Source organism: Temnothorax americanus, unplaced genomic scaffold (genome assembly GCF_048541705.1).
Source record: "Temnothorax americanus isolate GAGA-0224 unplaced genomic scaffold, ASM4854170v1 Scaffold32, whole genome shotgun sequence".
Lineage (NCBI taxonomy): Eukaryota > Metazoa > Arthropoda > Insecta > Hymenoptera > Formicidae > Temnothorax > Temnothorax americanus.
The window spans coordinates 551,667-567,778 of NW_027509464.1; the positions used below are offsets into that span (position 1 = coordinate 551,667).

Genomic DNA, 16,112 nt, shown 5'->3' on the forward strand with positions numbered 1-16,112 from the left:
TAATTTAATAGTTATTTACTATTTAATACGCGTATATCAAGTGATCGATGTAAACTAGGCTTGTCGCTACATGTCGTCGGACAAATGCGTTCCGAAACCACCACATATTCTACGTCTCACCCCCACTCTTCGGCAGCTAAACGATATACAATTTTTCGCTTTTTTAAGCGAAACCGCGTGATCTAAAAACGTTTTAATTATCCTAAGAGCACAGTTGACGGAAAGTCGACGGTTAAGTTGACTTTTTTAAGTCGACTTCTAGTCGGCTTCTAAAAATAGCAAAAAGTTGACTAAAAGTCGACTTCTTAATAGTCGACTTCTAAAAATGGCGGAAAGTTGACTAAAAATCGACTTTTAAAAATGGCGGAAAGTCGACTAAAAGTAGACTTCTAAATAGTCGACTTATAAAAGTCAACGGAAAGTTGACTTTTAAGGGGATCCTAAAGCCGTCTGTAATACCGGCTTTTTTTCTTAGCACTAATCTTTTAATTGGCTTTATAGAAATGCAAAATTCTTGTCTAGAATTAAAGTACGCATCAAAAACTAGGTCATGGTGGTCGAATTTATATCGAAAACGAGAAAAAATTAATATTTTTGTTAATTTTTGGTATACGTGACGACAATATTTGCTTTGTACGGATTGGGATTGAGATTGGATTGAAATTTGACCAATCAGAGCAAAGTTTACTAAACTTGAGGTCAGTTTTCTCTGTTCTGATTGATTAAATTTCAATCCAATCTCAATCCCAATCCGTAGTCTGATACGGGCTTTAATGCTTTTTCGAGTTTGCATTCACACTGCCGGTCACGGTCGACCGTCGGTCGTCGGTCGATAGTATGAATGCAAAACTCGAATTAAAAAGCAATTTAAAATTGAATGGCAACGATCTAAAACCGGATCGTGACTTGACCGATAGTGAGAATCGGGTTTTAAGCTGCATATGTGGGTCTATGGCGTCCGAGTCAAAGTGATATCTGCTCGAAACTGTAAAACTTGCAAGCCTGTCAGAAGATATTAAATAAACGAAGTTTATCAAAATGACTATAAAATTGTCAACTACAATATAGACAGATGTTTCATGAATTTCTTTAGATTTTTTAAAATACTTTAAAAATATATCTTTGACATTTTAATTATTGAATGAATAATTCGACACGACCCGTCGAGAAATGTTAATGACGTCTAATTATTGTATTTGAACTTCATTCGGCTAATAAAATTCTTGGATTATATATATATATATATATATATATATATATATATATATATATATATATTATTCATAGACTTGCTTTTACTTTAAATTTATTAAATAATGTTAATAACATTATATTTTTTCAAAAACGTTTGTAGAATTTATTATACAAATCTGTTTATTAACTCTATTAATTTCGTAAAAAAGTTTTCTGGGACAAAAAACAAATTCATTCGACTTAAAAATAACGCAAAAATATATTAGTGTTTATTACATTGGAACCAAATAGTTTTTATTTTAATTGCAACTATTAATATACATTCTCTGTAATAAAATATAACTTTTTCTTCAGAATAAATTATTAAAAACGATTATTTCTGACCGAGTTCGCTTGAAACTTTTGAACAGCACTTTCTACTATGTACGTTAATAATTTGTCAACCATCAGCATTATTGACCATCTAGGACTGTATGGTACATCATCCAATACTTCTTTATACAAAGTACCCTGTGATGTCATATGATACACCGATTGCAATGTAATTTGCGGTTTCTCTTTCGGAAATATTGATGAAAGATTGAAATGTATAAGAAAATGGAAGTCTCGGTATTCCAACAATATAGTAATCCAATTAAACTCTATAGCATCATATTCCAGTATGCTGCCACGCTGTAATACAATTAGAATCGCAATAAATTCTTTTCTGCTATTAAAACATTGAACTACACTGCTTATCTGCAACAGAAAGTATGTAGGTATAAATATATTTTGCCAATTAGATAATCTAGTAAAATGTGAGTATAAGAAATTATATACTTTTTCTTCCATGAATTTTATCACTTCAGGAACATAATCCATTAGAAATTTGTTGGGCGGTAATGGTGGAATACGCAAAGATTCTGATCCACCGAAAATGTCTTCCAAAGTCTTGGATAAATAAAGTTGCGGCAAAATACGATTCCAATCTGGGCCATAAAATGTAACCAGAAGCATCGCCTCGTTATTCTGTGATTTATTGATACGTGGAGGCAATCGAGAATAATCCATAGATATGCGAATTAAAAATCTTGCTTCTATGGGCTTCGATCCTAGTGGCAACATCATTACTTCTATATCTTCTTTACATATTTCTGTTTCACCAACAAGTGTGCTGTATTCAAACTGCAATCGATCTCCCTGTTTTTCAAGTAACAGTATCTGGAAAAATGAATTAAATAATTATAATTAAATATAAACTTTTATAAAAATATAAAAAATGTATTATACATCAAATTTAAGGAGATGTAAATGATGAATATACATCAATGAGCTATATAATGATAGTTACCAACCTGATGTTCTTTGTAATATACTAACAATTCGATTAGCACATTCAGCAGTGCATCAATATCATTAGGATTCCATTTAACAAGACTAGGCACCCAAGTAGATAAAATATCAATGTCAGGGTCCATTAAAAAATTCTGATCGTTGAATATGAAGTCTGGGCCCATTTCTGGACATTGTGAATCAAAGAATACATTCCATGCGAGATGTTCTCCAGCATAAGGAATTGACAACTTGAAACAATCATTTTTGTTCCTGTTGCAACTTGATGACACCGAATCCAATTTTATCAAACCATAACAAATGCCTTAAGAAAATGCAATACATCCACAATAAAAAAATAAAATTTTAATTATCAAATATAGATAAAATAAAGAATTAACAATAAACAAGTTTTACCTAATCTCCTAGTTTGTAAGACACGCTTCAAAAGCGGCTCTATGTATGAGTCTATGGTACTCAATAGAGGATGTTGTTGATTTAGCATCTTATTGTCAAAGTTGGAACTATAATCGCATAATCAAGATGAGTGAGAGAGAGAGAGAGATCAATATTTTTCACCACTTTACATCAATTTTTAAAATTAAGCAGCTTTTATCTAGCAGTGTTCTGTATATGGTTAGAAATGGATATCTTGTCACATATCATCCCTTTTCGAAGAACTGACATTTAACTTCTGCAGTTTAATATTTCTCGAATGCTATATAACAATGTTCCATTCAATGACTACTGAAAACAGATAAATAAAGCGTGAAATGTAATATCTTTCCAATGATTCCAATAAAGCTTATATATACATATGTATGTATATATAATGCATATGTATATATATATATACATATAATGCAGTGAACGTATATTCGTCAATTTTTAACAATTTTTAACCGGTGCTGTCTAATCTGCGGTCTTTTAATGTTAACTCAGGTTAATTGTTAATTCCCACCAGAGAGAAACCTCAGACCGTGGCACATAGAAAAACTAAAGGCTTTCGCGAATTGCCATAGCAGAGAAGAGAAACCTGAGAGCGGCCACCGGGATCATTCCGTTCCAGCGGACGTAAGTAGGTTACGGTCAACGTGACGCTACAAATGCTTTGGAGCGTTCTTCTTCTCTTTCTTTCTTCATTGAAAGAAAAGAGAAGAGGAATGCTTCGAAGCATTTGTAAAGGCCTTCACACATAAAATGCCGTAAGGACGTAAAACGTAAGCGTAAGAAAATCGATCAATCCCAATCGAGTATTTTCCCCTACTCGGATTACGGACAGTACAATACTTGACAGGGATTGGTCGATTTTTTTACGCTTACGTTTTACGTCCTTACGCAATTTTATGTGTGAAAGCCTTATGGAGGATTCACGATTCACATTACGTCCGATCACGGTCCGATGTTCGTCGTACGACGATCCGACATCCAATAGGAAATTTTTGTCTCTAAATAATAAATTCTGTTATTGGATGTCGGATCGTCTAAAGTCGAACATCGGACGTGATGGGACGCAATGTGAATCCTCCATTACCGTCGACTTTCCGTCAACTGTGCTCTTATGCCCGGTGTCCACGATGCAAGAACTTGGACACAGTTCTTGCATCGTGGACACCGGGCTTTAGGGATGTCATCCCCAAATGATTTCCAATCGATTCCATTTATAATAAACATTAAACATAGTTGCTATCTGCTAACTTGACGCTCGATAAATTTTGTTAATAACAAAAAAACTATTTTTTCTCAAATGTTTAAACAATTTTCTCAATCTTTCCCAAATGATTCCCAAATTATATGAACAATAATAATCCAAAAATATTCAATTTGTCTGCTAACTCTACGGCGGTTGGTTATACTGTAGTTATAGTGCAAACGCTCGGTCACGCTCGGTCTAGAATCTAGATACACTATATGTTTATGGCACTTCGTAGTTGACGTAGTTGCTGTTTTTCTAAAGAGGTGCTTGGTCCTTTGGTGACACATCAAACGTAATACTTGGGAAAAAAGAAGTATCAATATCGTATCTCGCACAATATGTTTCCTCTTTTGAAAAATTGCCTCATGGCGAGACAGGGAATTGTCAATTATGGTACGGAGAGTAATTTTATTTTACAGTCAATTAAATATTAAATTGAAATTGTAAAGTGCAGATTTGCTGGTACAAAGTCCATGAGTGCCTACTATGAATAGTGTATTTATACTCAACTTGATTTTTTCATTTTTGTAACACCTAATTGTGTACAATTATTTGTCATTTGTATATTGTATACTTTCACAGTCAATATAATATTTATAATATAGATCTGGCAAATTTTTAATAATATATGCTTGCATTTTGTAGTATTTGCTTTATCTGATTTAATATAGTATAAATATCTTGTTTTATTATTTTTGCAGAAACTTTCACTCGTTTTTCTGGAATTTCCATAAATAAGGCTTATTCTACAAAAAATGACAATACCTCCAAAAATATTGTATTCATTGACGGAGTACGGACTCCATTTTTACAATCTGGAACTTACTATAAGAATCTTCTGGCTTATGATCTTGCAAGACATTCGCTAGTGTAAGTCAACCTTACTTTGATATGTTGTAAATAATCACAAAAGTAACTATAAATATTACTTACAAAATGGTTCTAGGGTCATTCTATGTATTTTTATTTCAAATGTTATTTGTAAAAGTAAGTTATTTTCTATTTCTAGGAGCTTGCAAAAAAAAATTGGGTTCTCTAAGGAAATAGTCGATTATATTGTCTATGGCACAGTGATGCAAGAAGTGCGAACTTCCAATATTGGGAGAGAGGCCGCTTTGGCCGCGGGATATAGCGAACACACTCCTGCGCATACAGTAACGATGGCATGCATTAGCAGTAATCAGGCTATTACTACTGGTATGGGTTTAATCGCATGCGGTGTTTACGACGCTGTTGTGGCAGGAGGAGTAGAATTTATGTCAGATATTCCAATTCGACATAGTCGATCCATGAGGTCTCTAATGCTGCAAGCCAATAAGGCAAAAACCCTGCCAAACAAATTAGCTCTCTTGGCCAGTATCAGACCAAGTCATTTCATACCAGATGTAAGTTTACATAATTTTTCTACATCAATTTTTTAAAAGAAAATATTTATATATGAGAATATTACATTTAATATATGCATTAAATATATACATGTTTATACAGGGTGTTTCCTAAGTAAGTACCAAAAATTGAAGGAAATATTCTTTGGTTTATTTTAGAAGGTTCTATGAACGTATGTCTTAAACTGCTTCGTTTTTAAAATAGTAAAAAAATTTTATATTTACTTCTAGTACATCTGAAAATCGGTACAGGTGTATGGTTTTTGATACCATACGTACGCACATCAAATTTGAATAAAATATCTAAGCGTTTTCCAGATTTTCGTAATTTTTATATTTTTTTTCTTCAAGTTGTGTACTTACTTAGGAAACACCTTGTATACAGGGTGGGCCATTTTAATTAATCCATTGGAATAGCTCATAGCCTTAATGTTTGATACAAAAGTTGCATGGTTTGAAAGGGATTATATGATGAAAAGGGCCTGGCCGGTTTTCCTTTGACGAGATATTCCCAGGGATATCAGGCTGATTTTCACATATAAGGTACCTCATGACCAACACTAAATTACCATTCATACCAGCTTCTAGAACAACGTGGTCCCGGAGTTATGACGTCAAATTAAAAAATCAAAAAGTTTTTTCTCCGGAACGGGAAAAGCTAGGACCTTGAAAAAAATATGGGTAGTAGGATACCTTAGGAGGGTTCAAACAAGTATGGTTTAATTTGATTCCGACATCTATAGGGTGTCAAAAAAAAAATAATTTTAATTTGCAAAACGAGATTTTTTTAACACCCTGTAGAGATACCACCATCATATTTTACATGCAACATCACTACTTACACATGTATAATATATATTTTACTCGAGATAATCGTAGCGGTACAATATGGTTAAAAACACAAAAAATCAAAAATATCCCTTCTTTTACATTTGAGTTACAATAAATTAGGTCCTTTGATTTTTCTTTTTGATTTAATTTTACTAGTTTTTGTTTTAATTTAGATTTTACGGTACTTTTAAAATTGTAAGTGGCACTTTCTTCAAAAAAATAGAATATTTTTGGTTTTCTTTTATGTTTTTAACCATGTACCGCCACGATCATTTTGAATAAAATATAAATCCAAACATCCAACCTAAGTGGTAGTAGCTTTATTTCTTTTTAACAAAATTATTATATCAGAAAATTGTGTCACCTAACTGAACCCAAGTGATATGTATTTTTCAAAAAATGTAGAAAACCTTTAAATTGCGCCAATTACATAGGTATGTATTATCATAAAAATAACTTTTGCACTTTTAAAATATTAAGCCCAAGTGGTACGTATCTTTGTTGTATTCCAATTTAAGGAATCTTCTTATTTCAACCCAAGTGATAGTAGCTTTAATTCTCCTTAGAAGAATAATATCATAAAATTGTGTTACCTTACTCAACTCAAGTAATATATAAAAATTAATACAAAATTAAACATTTATTTAAAAGAAATAAGAATTAAAAATACAATATTAAAAAAATGTTTAAAGTTTTAATTTAAAAAACTTGGCGCTTAACCTTCGGAGAACACACCTATTTTTTCATTCACGGAGAACACTGGGTCAATCTGACCCTACACACACTTTGATCGTCTACCATTTTAAATTGACGAGTGCGATCAGCTTGAAAAAATTTCCAGATGTACTTGAAACATTGTTAAATCAATTAATATAAATAAAAAGTGCCGTATCGATAAACCCTCCAAATCAAGATTTGGAAGCGTAATATAAAAGTATAATGTCGATGTGCATCGTGCGTATGTGTGCGTGCAATGTAGCGTGCTATTCTTGTCTATATCTTTGTGTATACAAGGACAGATATAGTCGATAACATAGAAAATGGTAATTTTGTCGGTTATACAGACGGCACCAGCATTACCTAAAGGTATCCGCTGGGGCATCTCGCCATTGGAAAACCCTTTGGACTTGACCTTGAGTGACCTTTTCAAAGCCAGGTCAATGCGATCGATGTTTTCTTAAACAGAACTCTCCATTTTTTATTGCATATTCTTGTAGCCCTTGTCGAGACGTTTTCAAAACAATATAATAAAGCTCTTTTTCGTTAAGAGAATTTTCTGAATATATATATATACTAGCTGACTCGGCGAACTTCGTACCACCTAACAATCAATGAATGTAGTGATCGCAAATAGTCCCTCTCCCCCCCTCTCTCTCTCCCTCTCTCTCTCTCTCTCCTCTCTCTCTCTCTCTCTCTCTTTCTCTCTCTCTCTCTCTCTCTCTCTCCCCCTCTCCCTCTCTCTCCCCCTCTGGAAAATTTTGTAACCGACTTTCTCTCTCTCCCCCTCCCTCTCCCACCCACCCTTTCTCTCTCTCTCTCTCTCTCTCTCTCTCTCTCTCTCTCTCTCTCTCTCTCTCTCTCTCTCTCTCTCTCTCTCTCTCTCTCTCTCTCTTTCTCCCCCTCTTCTCCTCTCTGGAAAATTTTGTAACCGATTTCCAAAATGATACTGGCTTCCCAAAAGATCGGTAACGAAAAATTATACGCTTTATATCATTCTCCGGAAATTTCTACCCCTGTTTCATATATAATTCTTTGAGATTCCGTCAATTATTTCCCAAAAAATTAAAGAAATTAGAAAAACCGGTTTCCAGAATATCGGTAACGAAAAACTATATAGCCTATAGCACTCCCCGGGAAATTCTACCCCTACTTCATATACAATACTTTCAAAATCTGTCCAGCCGTTCTTGAGTTATAAATGGTGTAACTAACCCGACGTTGTTTTATATATATATATATATATATATATATATATATATATATATATATATATATATATATATATACATATATATACTACAAGAATTTACATCTGCTTAGCTACCAGCTGTGGCAGAGTTTTCAAGTGGTGAAACTATGGGACATAGCGGGGACCGTTTAGCGGCAGCGTTTGGTGTGACACGCAAGGAACAAGACGATTATGCGTTGCGTTCTCATACTCTAGCCGCACGAGCGCAGCAACAAGGATTGCTATCGGACGTAGCGCCTTATAAAGGTACATTAGATATAATATTTCACCATGTAATTCATGTATTATCGACTTAAGGGAGTATTTTCGTTTGAAAGGTTGTAAAAAAAGGTAATGGAATTATTCAGAAATTTTTTGTAGGGAAACGGAAAAAGCGAATAACGTTTAACTTTGCGTGTTCTTTTAGCCTTATTTTAAGAATATATTTTTATTTTTTAAATAACAAAAATGCTCTTTTTTCTATGTTATATCCTGATCATTAGGTGATGTAAATAATGGACGGTGTAAGAGCCTCCTCACAAGACTCTCGTATGGTAACGTAGCGTAATGTAACGTAGATCAACGCACAAGAAACGTATAATCAATACGTTTTTTGTGCGTTGACTCATGTTACGTTACACTACGTTACCACACAAGAGTCTTGTGCGGAGGCTCTAAATGATTTTAGCTATTCCAGGTATCTGAAACGCGAAAACCAAAAATTTTCTTATTCAGGAGGAGAGTCACACTTTTCCTGAATAAGAAAAATTTTGATTTTTTAGATACCTAGAATATCTAGAATTATTTACACTGTCCATCATTTACATCCCCTAGTGATTAGGATATAACATAGAAAAAATGAGCATTTTTGTTACTTAAAAAATAAAAATATATTCTTAAAATAAGGGTAAAACAAGCAAAAAAAATTGTGCAAATTAGAAATTTGCATTTGGCTTCCTCATAGAGGAAGTGATGTCTAATACACATTGGCATCGAAAACTCAAAAAACAACGGTTGATTAGTTTTATATGCGAGCTTTATATGCTCTAGCTTTATATGCGAGCAAAATTATGGACCTTTGATCGCGTATAAAGCTGAATCTAATCAACCCAATCTTAAAAAATTATATATGAAATAGGGGTAGAAAAGACTGAAGATTATAATAGAATTATTAAAAATTGTTAATAATAAAGGGGTTACCGATTTTTCAATACCAACCCTCCTTAAACGATACTCTATCAATTAAAAAAAAATTAAGCCCGATATCTCAATATTTGCGCAAGTTAGAACAACCATAGACATTAAAAAAAAAGTAAAAAAATTTTTTTAAAAGAACCCCTTTACCGATCATCGCCAAATTCAATACCAACCTTCCTTGAATGATACTCTATCGTTTAAAAAAAGAAACAGCTTGATATCTTAATATTTGCGGAAGTTAGAGCAACCACAGACATTTCTAAAAAAATTCAAAATTTTTTTAAAAAAGAACCCCTTTACCGATTTTCGCCAAATTCAATACCAACCTTCCTTAAATGATACTCTATCAATTAAAAAAAAACAGCCCGATATCTCAATATTTGCGGAAGTTAAAGCAACCACGGACATTTCTAAAAAAATTAAAAATTAAAAAAAACCCTTTTACCGATCATCGCCAAATTCAATACCAACCTTTCTTGAATGATACTCTATTGATTAAAAAAAAAAACAGCCCGGATATCTCAATATTTGCGGAAGTTAGAGCAACCACGGACATTTCTAAAAATATTCAAAAATTTTTTTAAAAAGAACCCCTTTACCGATCATCGCCAAATTCAATACCAACCTTCCTTGAATGATACTCTATCGATTAAAAAAAAACAGCCCGATATCTCAATATTTGCGGAAGTTAGAGCAACTACGGACATTAAATCTGACATACACACACACACACACACAGACATTTTTTTGGGCGATATTTTAACGTTTTACAACGATCTGAACATATTGGCAGAAAAAACTCAAAAACCAATCGCTTTGTTGGTTTCTTCTACCCCTATTTCATATATAAATCATTTAAATTTGGTTGATTAGACTCAACTTTATACGCAATCAAAGGTTCATATACGAAATTCACGAAAACAAAACTTCCTCTATGAGGAAGCAAAAACATGCTAAGTTTAACATTATTAGCTTTTTTCGTTTCGTTACCAGAAATTCCTGAAAAATACTTTTTTTACGACCTTTCAAATCAGAATATTCCCTTAATCAATATTTAACATTGTACATTTATGTCTCGCTTTACTTTTCTGCATTGCAGTTCCAAACGTTGAAAATGTTGTCGATAAAGACAACGGTATTCGTGTATCTACAGAAGAACAATTGGCAAAGTTGAAACCTGCATTTGTTAAGCCTTATGGAACGGTCACTGCGGCCAACGCCTCTTTCTTGACCGACGGTGCATCGGCAGCGTTAATAATGAGCGAGGAGAGAGCTCTCAAACTTGGTTTGAAACCCAAGGCATACCTGCGTAATTTCACGTATGTGTCTCAAGATCCAGTTGATCAACTGCTTCTGGGACCGTCATACGCAATACCGAAGGTATACAATTCCTATCATTACTTGTTATGAAACTGAAATATATAAAGGCTGCATTCTGATATTAACTGTCAACAACTGTCAGTACTGAAAAAATCTATAGTATATGTGAAATATAGAAAAATATAGATTTTCAGTACTGACAGTGAATATCGGAGTGCAGCTAAAAAATAAGACTTATATAAATAATCGCTTGCAGATTCTCGATAAAACAAAATTAACCTTGAAAGATATAGGAGTATGGGAGATACACGAAGCGTTTGCCGGACAGATCTGCGCTAATTTGAAAGCAATGGATTCTGATTTGTTCGCGCAGAAGTATTTAAAGAGAAGTTCAAAGGTCGGAATACCAGATCTGAACAAGTGGAATGCTTGGGGAGGATCCTTGTCGATTGGGCATCCATTTGCTGCCACTGGAGTACGATTGGCGACGCACACTGCTAATCGACTCATTAAAGAGGACCAACAATTTGGACTTATTGCGGCCTGTGCTGCTGGTGGCCAAGTAAAATAAACATTATATTATTACACATAACGCAAATAGCTTTTATAATATCTAATGATCTTTATTTCAAATATTATAAATTATATAATTATAAGTTTTCTTCTCAGATTTATAATTTTGATTTTTTTAAATAGGGAGTTGGAATGATCATGGAAAGATATCCTGGCGCAATATAATCCCGTTTTTTCGAGAAGTACATGCATCTGATATCTCCAAATGAAACGGACTGTTATTTAACAGAAATAATATACAAAGTAATATTTTTCTACTTATGAGAAACATTTGGAATTGTGAATTTTTTAAAGAAACCAACTTTTCTATTAGATTGATTATGTACAGTTACCATTAAATTGTATAAAATCTCTTACTGATACTATGTTTACGCGCGAGCGTTACTTCTGTAATAACTTACGATATATCACTCGTTTACGCGGAGTGAATTATCTTAAGTTACTACAAAATCCCGTTTACGCGAAGGAATTATCGTAAGTTACTACAGAAGTAACGCTCGCGTAAACGTAGTATGAGTTCTGTGAAATTGTTTCCTTTTTACTAATCGAGTGAATTATGCAGAAAAGAAGGCAATAGATTCGCAGTTAGATGATGCCTCACACCACGATCCAATATGTTCTTTACGTCCTGGCAACCTTGTAACGCACGTTGTTTGAGCGCTTCCAAACGTGACAAATGTAATCTCTGTCCTGCCCCATGTGCTATTACTATCAAGCCATTCTCATCCACTTCAATCTCATTATTCGTTCCCGGTAACGCGACAACGGACAAAGTAACTCCTGGCGAACACTCCTCTACAAAGTTTGCGTCTAGTACTCCTGTTGCTAATGTTTTATCTTCGTCTTCTGTTGATGGCTTGTTGACGAGAGTTACGGTACAGCCAATGGCATAGTTCTATAATCAAAAATTTATTTTGTATATAACAATATGATGTTTATACTCCGCAAAAGGATAAAATTGCATCTTTAGATGTCAACCTTGATTGGAATTCCGGCGTCGATCAACGCAAGCGTTGCAGCATTCACAGATGCGCAATAGTCACTGCCGTCAACCTGTAGAACCTCTACAAAGACATCAATCTGAGAGCGCGGATACAGCTCCAAGTGTATTATGGCCTCCATTGCGTGACGCAATTGCACCGATCTTTCTTGTGACTTCCAATCTCCTCTGGGTCTTCGCTTCCGTTCGCCGGAGGTAAAGCTAAACACGGCCATGCTGTATTGACAATTTATGATAGCTTTTGTGCTGCTCCTTGATGCACTGCTTCTTGGCTAAATCATGTAAGAATAGTACAAAAATATACGGTACAACTCAAGATTATTAGAATAAAAATATTCAGTCTACAAAAATATGCTTTGAAGCAAAGAAATAAAATGATCACAAGAAGATGAAAAAATAGCAGATAAGAAAAGCTTGTTACATTAGTGTACTTCTTCTGAAAGCTCTTTGCATTCATAACTTTACTCATCCGAGATATCATACATATAAATCATTAATTCGCTTCTCAAAAATAATTATAGATGTTTTACAAATAAATCGCACCTGATGAGGACCATACACCGTGGCTAAAACTTTCGTGTTGCCATGCTCGATGTACGCACTGCCGTCGGCCTGCCCGAATACTCCCATTCGCATACGGATTTGCCTCAATTCCAACGCTCGTCTGCCGTCGACGCGTAGTCCGCCCTGATCAGGCTCCATTGTACCTTACCAATTGATTAAAATCATGATCAATTACTACGTTTACGCGAACGAATTATCGTAAGTTACTACAGAAGTAACGCTCGCGTAAACGTAGTAATATTCTGTTATTGTAATAGGTAATGAAGAAAACGAATCAATTATTAATCTGGAATGTCAAGATTGTGCTGTTTCAAGTGGTAGGCTTGATCTATAAATCTATGATTTTGTATATAAGTTTACTTAATGTGTATTATAACAAATATTAATTAACTTATATAATTTATTTTACTATAGATGGTTGCAAGCACGCAATAGCTTTTGTGATGTGGATTCACAGGCGTTCTGAAGATCTATCTCCTATACTATGTTTACGCGAGCGTTACTTCTGTAGTAACTTACGATATATCACTCGTTTACGTGGAGTAAATTATCGTAAGTTACTACAGAAGTAACGCTCGCGTAAACGTAGTAAGTGAGACAATTTATCGAAGCCAAAGATTTGGGGGAGATATCTACTACTTCGTCTGAGCATCAAGACGTACCATCTAATGAGTATCCTTCTTTTCTGATGACTATCCTTGACATCGCTAAAAAGAAAAACTTATACTACGTTTACGCGAGCGTTACTTCTGTATTAACTTACGATAATTTACCCGTTTACGCGAAGGAAAATCCCGTTTACGCGAACGAATTATCGTAAGTTACTACAGAAGTAACGCTCGCGTAAACGTAGTACTTGTCAGTTATCAAGGCACCATTTACTACGTTTACGCGAGCGTTACTTTTGTAATAACTTACGATAATTCCTTTGCGTAAACGGGATTTCCCTTCGCGTAAACGGGATTTTGTAGTAACTTACGATAATTTACTCTGCGTAAACGGGTGAATTATCGTAAGTTACTACAGAAGTAACGCTCGCGTAAACGTAGTAATTATGTTATATCCGAAAGACGTGTAACCTTAATATCATTACATTCTATAATGGTTGATTTTGTAAAAGAAGGAAAATCTTTGGCTTCGATAAATTGTCTCGGTGTTCCAATATTTGCTAATACAGGTTTTTTCCAGTAGCATTGTACATCTGTAGGAGATGGATCTTCAGAACGTCTGTGAATCCACATCACAAAAGCTATTGCGTGGTTGCAACCGCCTATAGTAACTATAGTAACCGCCTATATTAAAATAAATTATATAAGTTAATTAATATTTGTTATAATACACACATTAAGTAAACTTATATACAAAATCATAGATTTATAGATCAAACCCAGCACTTGAAGCAGCACAATCTTGACATTCCACATTAATAATTGATTCATTTTCTTCATTAACTGTTACAATAACAGAATATTACTACGTTTACGCGAGCGTTACTTCTGTAGTAACTTACGATAATTTACCCGTTTACGCGGAGTAAATTATCGTAAGTTACTACAAAATCCCGTTTACGCGAAGGAATTATCGTAAGTTACTACAGAAGTAACGCTCGCGTAAACGTAGTATATGTTTTATTTCGAACTTGGTGTTCAGGACAAACTTTAGCTTTAACTGTACATATTGAATTTTCTCCTTTTACACAAACATAACCTATTGCGGAATCTCCATAGTTTTGTCGAGAAGAACTAAAATAACAACAAATAAATGTGTAAGACATATTAACAATATTGTAAGAGATAAATATAATCAAATTTTAATATATTTTCTTATGTTAAAAACTATAACTTACACGTTCATTTTTGCATTGCGGACCTCAGCAGCATTAAAGTTGTCATTATTTTTCACATGTTCACATACCATAAACATGTCTACTTTTAGTAAATTACTGAAATTACCTTTTACAAAGCCCGAATCAACCATTTTTTACTTTATCTCAAGAAACTCGAATAAAAAGTATAAACTCTTTACTTCTGTATAACACCGTCTCACAACTCTCACATCAAACTTCTCGTCGTGACGTCACATCACCTTCGGTTAACTTCGGGCGTTTCCGGGGCATTATCGGATAGTTTGAATATATTCATGTTTTAAAACGCTTTAATTATTAATAAATTCACGTTTAAAAAAATAAAAAAAATTTTTTACAATGCAATTTATGTATAAACTATCATATTATGATGTTTTTAAAAAATTGTTTTGTACCCAATTCCTTCACGTAAACGGGATTTTGTAGTAATTTACGATAATTTATTCCGCGTAAACAAGTGATATATCGTAAGTTACTACAGAAGTAACGCTCGCGTAAGTATAAGGAAGCTAAATCGATGAATTTAGAAATTCTCCATTACGGCCCAAAAATGGTTCTAAATAGCGAAATCACCCCTTATACGTAGAGCGGCTTTTTGCTTTTCTCGATATATCTCGAAGAAAAGTATTTGAGAGATATCAAAAAATATTTCAAATAAAAGTTTTATGGTAAAAACATCTCTATTTAACCACATTAATACAATTTTGAAAAAATTTTTTTTTCTAATTTTTAATAAAAATTTTATTTAAAAAATTATTTCTTTTTAATATTAATGTTGTTAAATAGAGGAGATTTCACTATAAAACTTTTATATGAAACATTTTTTGATATCTCAAATATTTTTCGAGATACTATATCGAAAAAAGTAAAAGTCGCTCTACTTATGAAGGGTGGTTTCCCCTCTTAAAATTGTTTTTGGGCAGCAACAAAAAATTTCTAAATTCATCTTTTTACCCCCCCCTCCCCCCCTACATGTGTGGAAAGTTTCATTAAGGGCCACTTCGACCAAGCTTGGGGGGTCAATCATGAATCTTTTCCCCTAGGGTGGAAACGTGAAAAATGAAAAATCTCTCTTTCTATTGATGTTAAATAGAAAGAGATAGTCATATAAAACTTTTCACTTTCCACGTTCCACATTAATACATGATTGACCCCCTGACCTAATTACACCGATCTCTTGATACGCATATCAAATAAGTATATTTGAGCTGATCAGCCAATAATCAAAC

The 16,112-nt window shown here is 33.7% G+C and overlaps 3 protein-coding genes across 11 annotated transcripts; 1 reads left to right on the plus strand and 2 right to left on the minus strand.

The window, feature by feature from the left end:
- Positions 1 to 1,456: 1,456 nt before the first annotated feature.
- On the minus strand, positions 1,457 to 3,693 carry LOC143901118 (BRISC and BRCA1-A complex member 2). Of its 7 annotated transcripts, none has more exons than XM_077413096.1 (5): positions 3,542 to 3,693; positions 2,923 to 3,249; positions 2,529 to 2,830; positions 2,014 to 2,394; positions 1,457 to 1,932 (listed from the first exon to the last, which is right to left on the minus strand). In XM_077413096.1, exons 2-5 carry the CDS (start codon positions 3,008 to 3,010, stop codon positions 1,558 to 1,560), a joined length of 1,146 nt encoding a protein of 381 aa, XP_077269222.1. In that variant the 5' UTR covers positions 3,011 to 3,249; positions 3,542 to 3,693; the 3' UTR covers positions 1,457 to 1,557. The 7 variants fall into 7 exon arrangements, with proteins under 7 accessions (XP_077269222.1, XP_077269221.1, XP_077269218.1 ...); XM_077413095.1 differs by having other exon boundaries at positions 2,923 to 3,252; XM_077413092.1 differs by having other exon boundaries at positions 3,467 to 3,677.
- A 740-nt stretch (positions 3,694 to 4,433) lies between these two features.
- Mtpbeta (mitochondrial trifunctional protein beta subunit) lies at positions 4,434 to 11,808 on the plus strand. The gene is made up of 7 exons (XM_077413326.1): positions 4,434 to 4,594; positions 4,903 to 5,071; positions 5,211 to 5,586; positions 8,458 to 8,632; positions 10,662 to 10,942; positions 11,139 to 11,444; positions 11,579 to 11,808. Exons 1-7 carry the CDS (start codon positions 4,540 to 4,542, stop codon positions 11,618 to 11,620), a joined length of 1,404 nt encoding a protein of 467 aa, XP_077269452.1. The 5' UTR covers positions 4,434 to 4,539; the 3' UTR covers positions 11,621 to 11,808.
- On the minus strand, positions 11,641 to 15,149 carry Ski6 (exosome complex component Ski6). Of its 3 annotated transcripts, XM_077413328.1 has the most exons (5): positions 14,866 to 15,149; positions 14,694 to 14,761; positions 12,999 to 13,162; positions 12,434 to 12,727; positions 11,641 to 12,350 (listed from the first exon to the last, which is right to left on the minus strand). In XM_077413328.1, exons 1-5 carry the CDS (start codon positions 14,994 to 14,996, stop codon positions 11,997 to 11,999), a joined length of 1,011 nt encoding a protein of 336 aa, XP_077269454.1. In that variant the 5' UTR covers positions 14,997 to 15,149; the 3' UTR covers positions 11,641 to 11,996. The 3 variants fall into 3 exon arrangements, with proteins under 3 accessions (XP_077269454.1, XP_077269455.1, XP_077269456.1); XM_077413329.1 differs by lacking the exon at positions 14,694 to 14,761 and having other exon boundaries at positions 14,972 to 15,134; XM_077413330.1 differs by lacking the exon at positions 14,694 to 14,761 and having other exon boundaries at positions 14,866 to 15,004.
- Between the last annotated feature and the right edge of the window lie 963 nt (positions 15,150 to 16,112).